The sequence below is a fragment of the Electrona antarctica genome (assembly GCF_951216825.1).
Source record: "Electrona antarctica genome assembly, chromosome: 12".
NCBI lineage: Eukaryota > Metazoa > Chordata > Actinopteri > Myctophiformes > Myctophidae > Electrona > Electrona antarctica.
The window spans coordinates 35,739,812-35,757,258 of NC_136793.1; the positions used below are offsets into that span (position 1 = coordinate 35,739,812).

General features: G+C 44.7%; 1 protein-coding gene across 3 annotated transcripts in view; it reads left to right on the top strand.

Annotated features, from left to right (window-relative positions):
- Window positions 1-7,889: 7,889 nt before the first annotated feature.
- Window positions 7,890-17,447, top strand: part of LOC306934672 (zinc finger matrin-type protein 4-like) — a 125,118-nt gene continuing 115,560 nt past the window's right edge. For all 3 annotated transcript variants that reach the window (XM_079517343.1, XM_079517341.1, XM_079517342.1), the window contains exon 1: window positions 7,890-8,057. In XM_079517343.1, coding sequence (XP_079373469.1) covers window positions 7,971-8,057 — 87 coding nt within the window. In that variant the 5' untranslated portion in view covers window positions 7,890-7,970. The remainder of the gene's footprint in view (window positions 8,058-17,447) is intronic.

A 17,447-nucleotide genomic window follows, 5' to 3' on the forward strand; every position in this document is an offset into this window, starting at 1 on the left:
CCTGCAGCACACTGCCAGACTGGATTACCAGCCAAGGTGCCTGGACCACTGAGCCATGGCCCAGGCCGCTGCGTGCTCTTTTTGCGCAAGTAATACATGTAGAGCATAACATGCCACCATCCATGCTAGAACCAAACCATCCCCCATCCCATGTTGCACTAACCTGACTCCGCCAGATGGGGCAGCAGAGAGTACACTGGGTGGGGGAACCCAGTGTACTCTCTGCTGCCCCATCTGGCGGAGTCAGGTTAATGTTGCACATCCCACATGCTCCTTATGAGTCATGAAGACCACAGACTTTTATACACTGCCAAAACATTGTCTAAAAAAGAAAGAAATCCCCCAGATTACATAGTGATGTGCATGCATCTGTGTGTGTGTGTGTGTGTGTGTGTGTGTGTGTGTGTGTGTGTGTGTGTGTGTGTGTGTGTGTGTGTGTGTGTGTGTGTGTGTGTGTGTGTGTGTGTGTGTGTGTGTGTGTGTGTGTGTGTGGTGTATTTCCAAGGCTCTTTACAATGATTGTGCATTACATTCACCCATTCACACATGACCGATGGACCAATACCATATTGTAAGGCTAAAGGCACCAACCTGCTTATCGGGAGCAATTAGAGGTTCAGTGTCTTGTTCAAGGAGTAGGACACTTCGACACTATAACTCTATGGGAGCACAGGATCGAACTGGGTTCCCAAGCGGCCACTCTACCTCCTGAGCCACTGCCGTCCCCATGTATGTGTGTATGTGAGTGCGCGTGAGTGCGCATGCATGCGGTGACGTGGAGGCCTCAATTTGAGAACAAGCTGGGTCATTTTTTTTAAAGTTATTAATTGTACCTTACCTACCTGCTGTGTTTATAATAACCTCACTCAAGCATACTCATATGAACATTTGGTAAAGAAAAGGCCTGCTAATGTGTTCTGCTTGTTTTCCATAGGGAACCCACGCTAAATTGTCTTCCATGACCAGAGGCACTGATTTCACCCATAAATTCACAACCTTTAGGATTGGCCTATATTGCATTGCTTATATGCCTCATGAAACATCCGGTATAGATGGCACACACTCCACCGCTCCTTCGTTTGAACGCTTGATTGAAATTGTGAGGTGCATTATAGGAGCTGCATTTGTTCCCCCTATATTGTTTTCATTGGGAGGTTTTGTAGCACTTTATAGTACTTATTAATGATGAGACAGTCACGGTTTTGATAGTGCTGATATTGAGTAGCCTATGTTTGACTTCACTTGAATGTGCTGTTAATAGGTACGTCTACAGAGGGGGAAGGAGGAAAAGCTTTTCTCTGAAAAGGAGTAACTCAGTATTAGTACAGCACATGCATATACTGTATAAACATAATAATGAGACACAGTGAAAATTAGAAATGAAGAGAAAACTAGATTATCTGGCTGTGACACATTTTCTTCGTAACATAACACCAGTCAGAGCCAGATGTAGTAACCAGCAGAATCCCAGTCTTTTCAAAGATCAAGGTTGAGAAAACACAGCATGTTGCAGGTTTGATCCCGACAGCTGTGTTCATCACTGGCCAGTGCAGTGCAGTCACTCAGTTAGACAGAGAATCTCCTACAATACCTGTTCACTCACTGCAAATCACACTGGATAAGAGCATCAGCTGAATGTCTACTATGTGAATGAACATGCTCTGGTGGTATATAATCCCCTACGGATATGACATGATTTCCACTGCAAACATAGCTTGTCTTTGAAATTCCACCATCTGGACCCAGAGTAATGAGCTCAAAGGCAAATGAAAGACATTTTCCAACTGTAGTATCCTCTGTGGGCATACATCTCAGTCTGTGCTACTGACCTGATATTCTGACCAACTTGATTGAATGGAGACATTTTACAAAGCCGACCCTGTTTCCACACACTCTCTGACAATATAGTCTTATTAACCCACATTATTCAGCGCAGGTTTATTTTATCTTGGCACTATCTTTATTTTACTTAAATTTTTATCCCACAATTTTGTAACCTATTTTTTCACCCAGTGCCAATTGCCTAAACTGTAATCCTGTGCGCTACTCTCCCTCTGCCAAACTGGGGAGAGCCCCGAAATGAGCTCAGTTTGTAAATACATTGAATATAATCCATACCATTTCTAATGGATGCCTTGGCCTGGAAGAGAGGTCATCAGGTGGTCTCCAACCTTCTTAGAGTGTTTCAACCCTCAACCACTACACTCTCCAGTTGGCGGGTCAGCAGTGATTGGCCAAGTCACTGCCCCTCCTTCAGGCTTCCAGCTATAGACAAGTCCACGGAGGGGCACCCCGCCATCACAGAGGCGCAACCAGCACCAGGAGGGAGAGCCACACCCGGCCAACACGGAAGTGCGAAAAACCTGCCGGCCAGGTGCAGCAAACCAGCGCTGACCACACCCCAGCGACCGCCGCGCCCAGGGCACCCCCCCCACTGTCCTTTCTCCCCTGCCAGAACTAGCAGGAAGATCTCTCTGCCTTGTGTGTTCTTGGGGGACATCAGGCACTGGGAGGTCTCTAGGACTATGGTTTGCCTCCTGCCTAGTGTCCTCCTACGTCTCACCAGACTGTTCATCTGTGCGGTGTGCATGTGTCCGTCCTTGTCCACACTTGGCCTTACTCTGGTGTATTTGAGTCAAGGGAGCCTTATGCGTCTGTGTCACTGTCATAGTTGTTGTCGTTGAATCTGTCCTATCGAGTCTCTCTTCCTCCCCTCCTCTCGGGAGACTCTGTGGTATTGCTCATTTGTACGGTCTGTAGCTTGCGTGGTGCCCTCTTGCGAGTGCTGCAACAGAGGTTGCTACCCCTGTTGCCCTGCCAGACTTTCCTGGAGGTCAGCTGTCTCTCCAGTGTCACCGACCTTCCTCGGTTGCCATCCAGACTTTCCTGGAGGTCACTGGTTGCCCAGGGAGTTCAGTTTGTAAATAGATCAAAGATGCGAATATAATCCATTTCTAATGGATTCCTTGGCCTGGAAGAGAGGTCATCAGGTGGTCTCCAACCTTCTTAGAGTGTTTCAACCCTCAACCACCATTATAGTATAGTATAGTGCATGGATATTCCAACCAGATCCTTTCCCCTCCATCAGGTGCCACAGCTGACCAGGGGGAGGCAGTATAGAGACCAGGATTACTGCATGATTTTTGTGCTTCATGGACCCCCTGAAGGGGCAGCCGCAGGATATCTCCCTGTCAACAGCAGTGCTATGAGGACCTTGGCCGGTGCTCTCATTCAGTGTCACTTTGACTATGCTTGTAAGCCACTGAAGACAAAGCTGCAGACCTCCCAAAACAAGCTTCTAGATTCAAGATTCTAGATGCCTCTGTTCCCAAGTACCTGCTGGGCTACCTGCCCAGAGTGAGGGATGCTCACGGGGAAAAAATGTGTTTTATTACGCAGGCTGCAGCGAGCTACTCTGTGGAATATGCCCTCCCTTCAGTCCTGAAATCCCTAAATTATCTTGCAAGATTTGAGAATGACCTTAAATCATGGCTCCATCTTCACACTAACTGGTCATAGTTAGATCCCGACCCCGGATACCCCCCTTCGCTTCCCTGGATTCTTCTCTTAGGGTACCTCTTGTCCTTTATGTATAGCTCCCAGCCTTATAAGGATTATATTTTTGAGGGGTGATAGCCTCTCCTATGTCCAGCATTTAGTGTATATGCAAACACAATCTTTGTCCTACACAAACATTAAATGCGATTGACAATGAATGGACAATTTTGAGTGTTTGTGTGAACACAAACATAACATAACACAAACATTGAAGACGAAGGTGAGGACGCAAATTCTGATTGGCCGGAATGAGATGATATATGATGATGTACGATGATTCACTTCACACGGGTGTGATTTTTATTTGTTTCATGGTTGTTTCTGTTTGTACAGTATGTGTTTTGTTTCATGTCACAAGGTGGACCACAATGGAAACAAGCTATGGCTTTTTGTGTATAGTCCATGTTGGCGTTTTCTAAATTGATTTCACTTTTGTAATTTTTTAAACTGCCAATAAAGTATTCTATCTATCTATGTCCCAGGGTGTCCCCAGCTATATGTGTTAATGTATTGTAGGCTATAGGTGGCTGCATTACACACGCGCCCATTGGGCCATGGCTCTTTAGCCTGGCTGGTAACGTACGTGGCTTGTTTGAACGAGGTCTCGGGTTCGCCTCCCGGCCGTGACTACATTGGTGACAGCGGTGTTGCGTCTGGCTGTGAGCGTAGTCGGCAGCACATACAGTACCCTGCCTGGGGTGGAGCCGTGGAGGTCCCCCCAGTCAGTCGAGCTCCTGGCTGGCGTGCGTAGACACGCTTCCAGGTGGGGGACGATGACTGTATGCTATAGGTGGCTGTGTTACACACTCGCCCATGGGACCATGGCTCTTTAGCCGACTGGTAACGTACGTGGCTTGTTTGAACGAGGTCCCGGGTTCGCCTCCCGGCCGTGGCTACAGTATTATCAAAATCAGTTTAACCACTTAATACAATTTTTATTGATTTTTCCATTTTATGACAAAGACAAGACAGGAAAAAACAAACAAAAACAAAACAAACAAAAAACAAAACAAAACAAAACAGACAGCTCAGCTCAGACACGTTGTGGAACAAATTAAAGGACACAGTTATAAACAGTTTAACCACTTTAACCCTATAGGACAGTCAGTGGTTCTCAATCTGCGGGTCAGGACCCCCAAACAAAAGAAATGCCACATTTTCAACTAATTTAAGAAAGAGGCAATCTACTATTTTCACAATATTTATCTGTGGGTATCTGGGGTCAGCCTGAAAAGGTTGAGAACTACTGTTTTACTTATAGGCTATAATTCAGCCATTAAAACATAGCTGATCTACAAGCTCACAATCACAACAATGCAATGAGTCCCGACTCATTGTTTACATGGAAATGTTTGAGAATCGCTGTATTGCTAATTATTACCAACACACTGTCAGTCACGACCTCACCTCAGTACAATGCAGACAGTCACTACACCACCTCAGTACCATGCAGACAGTCACTACACCACCTCAGTACCATGCAGACAGTCACTACACCACCTCAGTACCATGCAGACAGTCACTATACCACCTCAGTACCATGCAGACAGTCACTACACCACCTCAGTACCATGCAGACAGTCACTACACCACCTCAGTACCATGCAGACAGTCACTACACCACCTCAGTACCATGCAGACAGTCACTATACCACCTCAGTACCATGCAGACAGTCACTACACCACCTCAGTACCATGCAGACAGTCACTATACCACCTCAGTACCATGCAGACAGTCACTACACCACCTCAGTACCATGCAGACAGTCACTACACCACCTCAGTACCATCCATGCAGACAGTCACTACACCACCTCAGTACCATGCAGACAGTCACTAGCCTGGCTAATAAGCCAGACTGGTTTATTAACCAGGCTAGACAGTCACTACACCACCTCAGTACCATGCAGACAGTCACTACACCACCTCAGTACCATGCAGACAGTCACTACACCACCTCAGTACCATGCAGACAGTCACTACACCACCTCAGTACCATGCAGACAGTCACTACACCACCTCAGTACCATGTAGACAGTCACTACACCACCTCAGACTCAGTACCATGCAGACAGTCACTACACCACCTCAGACTCAGTACCATGCAGACAGTCACTACACCACCTCAGACTCAGTACCATGCAGACAGTCACTACACCACCTCAGTACCATGCAGACAGTCACTATACACCACCTCAGTACCATGCAGACAGTCACTACACCACATCAGAGTCAGTACCATGCAGACAGTCACTACACCACCTCAGAGTCAGTACCATGCAGACAGTCACTACACCACCTCAGAGTCAGTACCATGCAGACAGTCACTACACCACCTCAGTACCATGCAGACAGTCACTACACCACCTCAGTACCATGCAGACAGTCACTACACCACCTCAGTACCATGCAGACAGTCACTACACCACCTCAGTACCATGCAGACAGTCACTACACCACCTCAGTACCATGCAGACAGTCACTATACCACCTCAGTACCATGCAGACAGTCACTACACTACATCAGAGTCAGTACCATGCAGACAGTCACTACACCACCTCAGACTCAGTACCATGCAGACAGTCACTACACCACCTCAGTACCATGCAGACAGTCACTACACCACCTCAGACTCAGTACCATGCAGACAGTCACTACACCACCTCAGTACCATGCAGACAGTCACTACACCACCTCAGTACCATGCAGACAGTCACTACACCACCTCAGTACCATGCAGACAGTCACTACACCACCTCAGACTCAGTACCATGCAGACAGTCACTACACCACCTCAGTACCATGCAGACAGTCACTACACCACCTCAGTACCATGCAGACATGCAGTCACTACACCACCTCAGTACCATGCAGACAGTCACTATACCACCTCAGTACCATGCAGACAGTCACTACACCACCTCAGTACCATGCAGACAGTCACTATACCACCTCAGTACCATGCAGACAGTCACTACACCACCTCAGTACCATGCAGACAGTCACTACACCACCTCAGACTCAGTACCATGCAGACAGTCACTACACCACCTCAGTACCATGCAGACAGTCACTATACCACCTCAGTACCATGCAGACAGTCACTACACCACCTCAGTACCATGCAGACAGTCACTATACCACCTCAGTACCATGCAGACAGTCACTACACCACCTCAGTACCATGCAGACAGTCACTACACCACCTCAGTACCTACCATGCAGACAGTCACTACACCACCTCAGTACCATGCAGACAGTCACTACACCACCTCAGTACCATGCAGACAGTCACTACACCACCTCAGTACCATGCAGACAGTCACTACACCACCTCAGTACCATGCAGACAGTCACTACACCACCTCAGTACCATGCAGACAGTCACTACACCACCTCAGTACCATGTAGACAGTCACTACACCACCTCAGTACCATGCAGACAGTCACTATACCACCTCAGTACCATGCAGACAGTCACTACACCACCTCAGTACCATGCAGACAGTCACTATACCACCTCAGTACCATGCAGACAGTCACTACACCACCTCAGTACCATGCAGACAGTCACTATACCACCTCAGTACCATGCAGACAGTCACTACACTACATCAGAGTCAGTACCATGCAGACAGTCACTACACCACCTCAGAGTCAGTACCATGCAGACAGTCACTACACCACCTCAGTACCATGCAGACAGTCACTACACCACCTCAGAGTCAGTACCATGCAGACAGTCACTACACCACCTCAGAGTCAGTACCATGCAGACAGTCACTACACCACCTCAGTACCATGCAGACAGTCACTACACCACCTCAGTACCATGCAGACAGTCACTACACCACCTCAGTACCATGTAGACAGTCACTACACCACCTCAGAGTCAGTACCATGCAGACAGTCACTACACCACACCACCTCAGTACCATGCAGACAGTCACTACACCACCTCAGTACCATGCAGACATGCAGTCACTACACCACCTCAGTACCTACCATGCAGACAGTCACTACACCACCTCAGTACCATGCAGACAGTCACTACACCACCTCAGACTCAGTACCATGCAGACAGTCACTACACCACCTCAGACTCAGTACCATGCAGACAGTCACTACACCACCTCAGACTCAGTACCATGCAGACAGTCACTACACCACCTCAGACTCAGTACCATGCAGACAGTCACTACACCACCTCTCGTGGGAGTCGTGGCGCCCTTCAGGGGGAAATCGTGCCCGTGCCTACTGCTCCACACAGCGGCTACTACTGCCAGTGACCGCTGACCAATGAGATGGAAGCGGGGCGGAGAACAGTCGATTGTACTACACTACAGTATTCCTGCCAACAGCTGTGGACACGTCTTCTGCTTAGTGCGCGCGTTATTCTCACATCTGGTCAATGGATTATACGGTTTCTCTTCAAGTGCAACATCAGCTGACAGTGTCCCCGACACACTTGTACCAGGGCTACAGTTTGGAGTTACAGGTACAGTTAACGTCGTCCTATGCTGTTCTTTTTTCAGTGCGCCAAACTACGAATGCTAAGTGCTCCTAACCAGATAATAATACCCAGGAGTTAATACTCATTTGTGGCGATAATGTAGTATTTTATTTTCTCTGCTGCTGTGAAGTATATTAAACGTGTTGGTTTTCGATGCGCGTCGAGAGAGCGCGAACGGAGCGAGATTCGTGTTGCATGTCATTAAACACATCGGTGGAGAGAGAGAGACTGTACTGTTTCAAAAAGTAGCGGAGCAACCTCGCGGAGGTCAAATGGCTCTTATAAACAAGTTGCACTCTTTAAAGATCATTCTCAAAGTTGTCCTGCCTCAAGTTCAAATGCGTTGGCTGTCTCACCATGTCTGGCATTTATATGCCGTTTACTTTGAAGAAGTTGAGATGACTCTTTGGCAAAATAATTATGTCAGACTCAGCATCACTGCTAACTGCTTGGTTGGCACTAACATTTCACCACTTTGGAAACAGGCTATATAGCCTACTGCAGAACAGCTTGGTCCATCAAGTGACATGACAGAAAATAGCTTTCAGGACAGTCTTAAAAAACAAACAAACAAACAAACAAATGGCACTGTCATAAAGTGTCATTAAATTGGATTTGGTGTTATTTTGATTGGGACAGGAGTAGCTCTTGTCCATAGCTCTAATGCGCAGGGCAGAATCATAGAAGCATTAGAGCTATGGACCGGACAGAGCACCTGCTGTCACTGTCACCAATTAACTCTCCCTCTCTCTCTCTCTCTCTCTCTCTCTCAGACGGGCACACACATTTGATTGCCTACTACCATTTGTTTTACTTATTACATTGATTTCCTTATTTTTTTGAGTGAGTGCCATGAAGTCATTCGTAGGCTGATTGTTAATTATTAATTAGGCTACTCAGTGCATGTTGTTGATTCCTCCAGGTGTTGGGTTTGGTAATCAGGTTTATTTTTGTTTGGTTCAATAAGTAGCCTATATACATTTGGCCTATTTGGTCACTGTGTTCAGAACACAATTAATTAATGTAATTTATTCCAGCAACTATAGGCATATTCAAAATAATATTTGAGATCCAAACTTGAATGAGTTTTTAATCTACAAAATAAGGTAGGCCTACATTGTGAAAAATGCTGTCCACCTGCTACCTATACAGTAGTAGGTTACAAGGTCAACTATCCGGTTGTCCGAGGGAATTTGAACGATATCATTATCTTCTCCTCCCCGTTCAATCCACCAGATGGCCCCTTCTTGGCATTGTCATGGTCTTGTTGAATTTCATCATTCGAGACAGTTCCGTCTCTGCATGTCGCCTGATGCCACAGGCGTGTTAGGTACCTCTGGGGGACAAAGTGCTTAGGCATGCACTTTCAGTATCCTACTGTTTTTTACAAGGGGTATTTTTGGAGTTACTGTACTTGTCCGCAGAGATATTGCAATACATGATGAACTAAAGAAAGTTCTCCTTTGTGTTAAGTTATGAAGCTCTCTTTTTATTGACCTCCACTTTAATAAAATAATAATCCTGATTAGCCATTTCTATTTTGGAAAATGCTTGAAGTGGTGAAAAGGCTTAAATTCTCCTCCCTACCGTCGGCATTCTGAGAGTTATAAATAAAAAGCTTTGAAGCTGTACGGGATGTGCTTCCAGTGCCAACAATAAAGGTTTCCTTTTGTAGACAGAAACATGTCTTTCTTTGCATATCTTTTTGGTAATTGTTTTATATTTCTCTCCTCAGTGCTAAAGGTGATCAGGGACTAAGACTTAAGGATTATTTAAATATTTGAAATAAAATAAAACCATCTGTAACCATTACATTTGCTTAGAAGGGCATTACAACTATAAGGATATCTATATCACAGGAGCAGAATAAATATCTGTGTAATCGAAGGAAATGAATGCATGTTCTGCAGTTATTCCTGGCCTTGGCTAGCAGCAGCAGCAGCACATAAACTATTGATTAGGATATTTAAAAAGCAGTAACACTGCACTTGGATCTACAACCTGTACCTCGTGTAAAAGCCACGAGTTACAAATAGTGGCCCTAACATTGATATCCTGATACAGTAGTGTAATTCCAAAATGACATACGTAAAAACAGTGGTTCTCAAAGTTCCAGGCGGATCCCCAGCCAGATATTTTTTAGCATCTAAATCAGATTAACAACTTTAACCCAACATACATCGGCCCCCCACATACACCACATACATCATACATACACCACACACCTATTTGAAAATAGCCGACCTACAAGCTCACAAGGCTTCACGATCCAACACGTTGTGAGCTTGTGTATCACTATCTGCTATTTTTAAGAAATCTCGAAAAATGATTATTTTGAAACATTTTAACAACACAACACTTTGGCACTAAATCAAACTCAAACAGGGATCCGTGGCCAAATACATGTTAATGTGGGGGTCCTTTAGCCAGGCTAGGGGTCCTTGACATGAAAATACATGTTAATGTGGGGGTCCTTGACATGAAAATACATGTTAATGTGGGGGTCCTTGACATGAAAACGTTTGAGAACCACTGTGTTAAACTGACAAACTCACTGTACACATACAGTATGGTACACTCCCTGCCACTGACTGTACACATACTGTAAACTGATGCTCCACAATGCCTCCAGTGCTAACAAGTGAAATGTAATACTTGTTAGCACAGAATACAATCATTCTTCTAGAATTATAGTGTACTGGATACTGCATATGCCTTTTGCTAAATATACTCTAAATAATTCATATTTTATCTGCTATCTGCTGGCTCCTGTGACGGCCTCATGCAAAAGCCCTTAATAATAAACTGCAACCATACCAAAAACTATGAAATGGAAGTTAGGTGATGCGAGGAACGGCATCTCTCTCCTGTGCGCATGCACGCACATAATAGATGTATCTCTGTATGTATATCTCTGTGTGTCTTGTGCCCGTGCAGGCGTGCATGCATGCAGTGTTAAATGTGAGGTGCACAAGCACATCATTTGGTGCACCCCAAACTTTTCACTGTGCCTTTTGGTGTAGGATATTACATTTTAATGTGCTTCATATGTCATCTCCCATAAACATTAGTACTTTCTGTATAATGCAGTATAAGCACTTGTGCATTATAATTGGTTTATAACACTGTATAGTTAGTTACAAGAACTCATAAATACTCATAATGCTTTATAACAATAATAACGACCAGTCTACAGCTGCCATGAGAATAGTCATGGAACTTTGAGAACCACTGTTTTTACGTATGTCATTTTGGAATTATACTACTGTATCAGGATATCAATGTTAGGGCCACTATTTGTAACTCATGGCTTTTACACAAGGTACAGGTTGTAGATCCAAGTGCAGTGTTACTGCTTTTTAAATACCCTAATCAATAGTTTATGTGCTGCTGCTGCTGCTAGCCAAGGCCAGGAATAACACCAGGGGCCACTTGTTGCTCTAAACTGCACCAAACTTGAGAAGAGTCACACCGGCCCCATTGGCCAACAGGTGCACCAATGGTCTAATATGCACAAAACTTGACACAACATTGTTCAGGGGACAATAGTCACACCTGTCAGGCGTTTAGTTTCTCCAATTCGTACCAAATGTGGCACAAACACTGTTCAGTCCAGGGGGCTGGCAGGAATATTGTCTCACCAAAAAAACTAAATTGCACACATATGGGGTCTAGCAATAGCTACCCGGTATTGAATATATTGGAAGGGCTCCTTGGGTCTAAAAACGTTTGGAACTATTGCTGTACACTGTACAGCACATAACCCAATGTCTGTTAAAATACTTTAACCGCCAGCATTCATTAATCCCTCGATAGCGTACTGCCAAGGTCTTATCGCTCGTAACACTTACTTTGAGGATCCAACTATCCGTAATGGCATGTTACAATGACAAACTGCTATGTGTGGTCTCATGCCCGGATGTTGTTGTGTCGGTCGGTGGTGGAAAAAGGCGACCGCGAGTGTCAGCCCACCTGCTACAGCCCGTTGAAAACCCTTATATTCACCAGAAACGGCCCCTCAATGTCGTTTCTGAGATACAGAGCTGTGAATGGTGGGCTTAGACTGGAAGTGGATGCGCGCGCATGTTCAAAATGGCCGCGGCCACAGTGTCCCACTGTGTTGATGCGGGTAGCAACATCAGCTAGCATTACGATCGTATCAAAAAATGGATTAAAGAATACAAGCGCTCAAACCCGAGAATCTCACTGTCTTAATGCTCCCAAAATAATGTATTAATAGAGTGGTAAATGCCTTTCCGGTCTTCGTCAGGCATTTTTTCTACCGCTCTATTAATACATTATTTTGGGAGCATTAAGACGGTGTGTGGACCATCTCTTTTACAGTTTATCCATCTTGATCCAGTATCCGTCAAAATGTTTGGATGTGTGTGCACCTCTTGACTGCTAATAATTTAGCAATAATTTAGCCCCTAACCTGGGGCAAGTTGAGACAAGTCACATTCTTATGGCCCTTTATCATCATAGATGCTTATTGCTTACTCATAATTTCAATGAATAGAATACATACTAAAATAAGGGTAGATGTTTATATTTTACTGCTATCTCTTTTTGTCTTGCATCCAGGACAACTAAAGTGGGGTAAGCTTATCTTACCCCATTCTCCCAACTTCCCAAGTACTTTATATTTTGAATTTGTAAATGAATGGAGAAGTATATGGGCACGGAACAGTTCCAAACACTATTGGTGGAAGTCTCAAAGACAGTCAGAGATACCCTAACCAAATGTCAGAATTGGTTATAGAAATCTCTGCCAGACTTTGTCCAAGATAGTACAAGTTATGCACCCCAATGATTCAGTCCCTAGGTCACTCTGTGAAATATAAATACATACATTGGACGGGAGCGGCCCAAGAACTTCCTTGTATATTATAAAAGTATAGTAGTGTGTGACTGTGCGCCTGTGGTAAATTACATAGATTGTGAAGTACATTCACCCATTCACATACACATTCTATACACTGTCACCGAGGAAACCTAACCTGACTCCGCCAGATGGGGCAGAAGAGAGTACACTGGGTTCCCCCCTCCTGCTCCCATCTGGGAACTCTCAGGCAGACTTGATGCTCCGGCCACCAAACGGCCTGGCCAATCAGCGGCAGCTAGAGGCGGGATCAAGGCATACACAGTCCTGCCTTGATCCCGCCTCCCGGCGGAGTCAGGTTAGAGGAAACCATGCAAGGCACCAACCTGCACATCAGGAGCAATTAGGCGTTCAGTGTCTTGCCACTTCGGACACTTCGACACTAACTCTGTGGGAGCCTGGGATCTAACTGGGAACCTTGTGGTTCCTATCCGTCCGTTCTACCGGCCATATACACCTAAGCACTGCTGCCCCTGTGGGTTGCCAGAGCAGGCCACCCTACCTAAAGCTCACAATATTGACTCAAAGCTTTACAGTTTGTGATAACTCTAAGCCAAGAGCAGCAAATCAGTCATATGCAATAACTGAGCAGGGGCGTGCATAAAAAAACATAGGGGGGCAAGGATAGACACCTAGGGGACCCCAGTCAATGATGATGGGGTTTAAATTAATATTACGGGTTGTGTTCAGCTCCAAGTGTGAAACCAGTTGAGAACCAAGATATAGATACGTAGTAGATCTCATGTTAAACTTTGATTCACTTTATTTTACAGCTGAGAATGTGTTCATTACAAACCATGATGCCATGACTCCATTTCAGTAATGATGCCCTATTAAAACCTTAGCTGGACTCAATATATGGATCTGGTTGGCTTGATGCTTGCCTAAGCTTCCAATTGGGGGTGCTTTGTGAATAAGTCCAGCTGAGCCCCCTTGAGCAACAAATCATTTAGCCTTGGTGTAATGACCTACAGCAAACACAGCAGTAAGCTGTACTTGATAGATTGTTGTGTGTGCTGATGTAGGCTGTCCTGTCATACTTACTTCATGAAGGGTAATATTCAGTCTATATTGAATCAAGGACAATTGCAGTTTGAATCTTTCAGATTTACATTGTGCCTGGACTGTAGAGATTTAACATCATTAAGATGACCGGTGTCACAAATTCACTATTTTTATTTTATCATCCTACCCTCTCAAGCTCACTTATAAATGTCTCTCTTGGCTCATCATTGAGCTGCTTCTAGGCACTAGGCACTCTGCCATGTCCATGCTAATGTTTTCACACGGCCTATCTGTGGGCAATGGTTCGGTCCCACTACACAGAAATAGGCCCACTTACCAGAAAGGATAACTGCAGATTAGTTTGACCTGAAGGCATGGGATTGCAATTTGGCCTGACCTTGCCTCCCCAAAGAAAAAGACACAGAACGGTAGAGAGTGATAGAGTGAATGGATATCAATTGAGTACATGGAGCTCAGGGATGAGAAATGTGGCCCCTGGTTATGTAAGTGTGCAACCTCAGTATTCAGGCTTGACTAATATGGCCTCCTGGGAGTAAGGCTGAAACAACTCAATGACCCCATAGCACCTGCTGGTCAAGCCGCTGCTGATGAGGGCACTTATTTTAAGCCTTCGTTTAGGTAAAGGGGGAAAAAAGAACCAAAAGGTTAACTGTAATTGTATTTTTAACTGTATTTGTACGTGTGTGCTTCTTTCAGCAAAGCTCTAATAGCCCAGTTGCCCATTACAACTACAGTACCACTATCGGCCACTCATCAGCTCCACTGGAGCACCAGGGGGTTTAGAGTATCCATGGAAGACTCTAGGTCACAGCCAGTCAGCCACAGTGCAGGGTCAGCCCTTCTTTGGTGCCTCTGGAGCAAGGTGCATTCAGTGCATTTGACGTATGAAGCAGAATGTTTTATTTGTTGTCACTAACTTATACAAGTACAAGCAGCGAAATGTTGATGGGATTTGTTCTGCAAAATTGTGCTAACATGCTAACACAATACAATACATAAATAAAAGTCAGAATAATAATACAAAATATACATTAATAAGCACAAATGGACACTTTGGTTGTTGTGGCCATCCTGTGAACTTTGCATTATGGGGCAGTCCCACAACTTCAAGCTAACAATTTAACACAGCATTTCCCTGCAATGAGATTGGAGAGGAGAGATTAACTGCAAATAAGTGATGCTGCTCCCAGGGTCTCATCCAAAAACATGGTGTCTGTGCAGATTCAATCTAGGTGCAATAGTTAATCAAACAAATTGATTTTATAGATTATACAACTTAATACATGAATACAAATAATTGATTTTGGCAAATTAGATTTTTGAAGAGAAGACTTCCGCACACTCGACTTACTAATAACAGCAGGTGCGTCGGCGACAAAGCAGCAGACTGCAGACACATAGGAGAAAGAGGGAGACCCGCACATTGCCACTTGCTGGTTCAAGAGCTTTTTATTTAATGTCCAAATAAATGCAACGTTTCGGTCCTTTGACCTTCCTTGGGCCTGAGGAAGGTCAAAGGACGGAAACGTTTAAAATTGCAAAAATAGCAGAACTGCCTGTTGAGCTTGTAGATTGTCTATAGAGGGTATGGGCGTGACATCATCATCATACCCGGAATTTATGCGCAAATGCCTACTGAGTAGCAAAAAACTACTTTATGACCTTGACAGCCCATTCATCCAAATAGAAAAATCTTATCTGATTGCATTAAACGACATTAACAACATTAAACTCACTTTGCCACTCGCTTTATGCATGCGCATTGTTGTTTTTATGCGACACTGTTGTATTACGAAGTATAAAATGGAATTTGTTGTGTACACTCTCTCTCACGAGTTAGATGAAAACACACACACACACACACACACACACACACACACACACACACACACACACACACACACACACACACACACACACACACACACACACACACACACACACACACACACACACACACACTGTATGTGTAACTACTCAGTCACTAAAGTAATATTGTGACAGCGTCTATTCTGAATCTGCAGCAATGAAGGCTGACAGCCAGCCACAATGGCTCAAGTCTATTAGATGTCTAGTTCACACTCACAGGGATCATTGTCTCCATTTCATGGATCAAATAATTTTACTCTCTTCATCCCGGTCGCTATTCTCTCTCTCTCTCTCTCTCTCTCTCTCTCAGTTCAGTAACTCAGAACTGACATTTTCTCAGTCAGACTGCTCACTACCTTGAAGATTTTGGATGGAGGCCATCCAAAATCAATGAGCTCCATGAGCTCATATTATTTATCACCCACTGTTTGGCAACAGGTCAGGAGATATCCATAATTACAGTAATTTAAAAAAATCACACTCGTGTGCAGTGAGGGGCGCCCTTGTTTGCTTTTTGAGGGGCGCTATAGCCCCTCCTATAGGTTTCATGTTTGTTTTAAAAACGCCATTGACAATGAAGAGAAATTAATGTTTGTTTTGTCCCTAACACAAACATTAAATCCCATTAACAATAAATCGTTTGTTTTATATCATCATTACATCACCTAATCATAGCAACATGAGTTAGATTTTAATATATTAGAGTTAGATTACCGAATTCCCTCCTCGATGTTGTAAGATGATAAGAGCGCCCCTCACTACACGCAAGTGTGATTGTTTATGTCACAAGGGGGGCATGCTTAAAGCAGACACAAAATGTCCATAAACTTGTCTGCCACGTGACGTCATCTATGATGTTGAAAAGCCAGACATTGGAGGGACTAGCGCCCCTCAAAAAAGTTACATATGGCCGTTGAACCATATCGTGGCTGCTGTTGAGTCAGGCATACTCATCTGTAGCTATACGTGATATTGTTTAATTGACAGACACGCTCTCACCCAACCCCTGTCCACTGACAACCAGTCAGGATTTTGGATCATGGATTCTCTCCCTGGCTAAATAGTACAATTAAGAGACAGACATCACATCCTGAGTATTGGTAAAGGTTTACTGCCATTGCTATGAAGAAACAGAATAAAACATAACTGTCCTCCCTGGGTTTGGAAAGTTGCCTGGGCTGGGAGCCTGGGACTGAAAGGTTATTGGAATGACCTCCTGTGCAGGCAAAAAGGTGTAATCCTGCTGTGGGCTGGCAACTGGGGGTGGCCGCAGGTATCATATTTATGATGCCCCCCATTGATGCTGCACTACAGCAAAGCCTGCACTTTGAACTCTTTGATGAAACATGGGCAGAAAGCTGACTTGCTCTGCAGACTTTAATGTCCTACACCATGAATTTCAACTTTTCCAAAAAAAAATTGGGCTCCCCTAGCCCCATGTGTCTTCTATCCACTGCTTAATTGTCTCCACCAGGCCGAAGGCATGGGGAGAGAGTATGTTTTGCACTCCGTCCGTGTGTGTGTGTGTCCGTCCGTCCGTGTGTGTGTCCGTCCGTCCTTCCTTCCGTCCGTCTGTGTACAGCTAATCTCCGGCACCG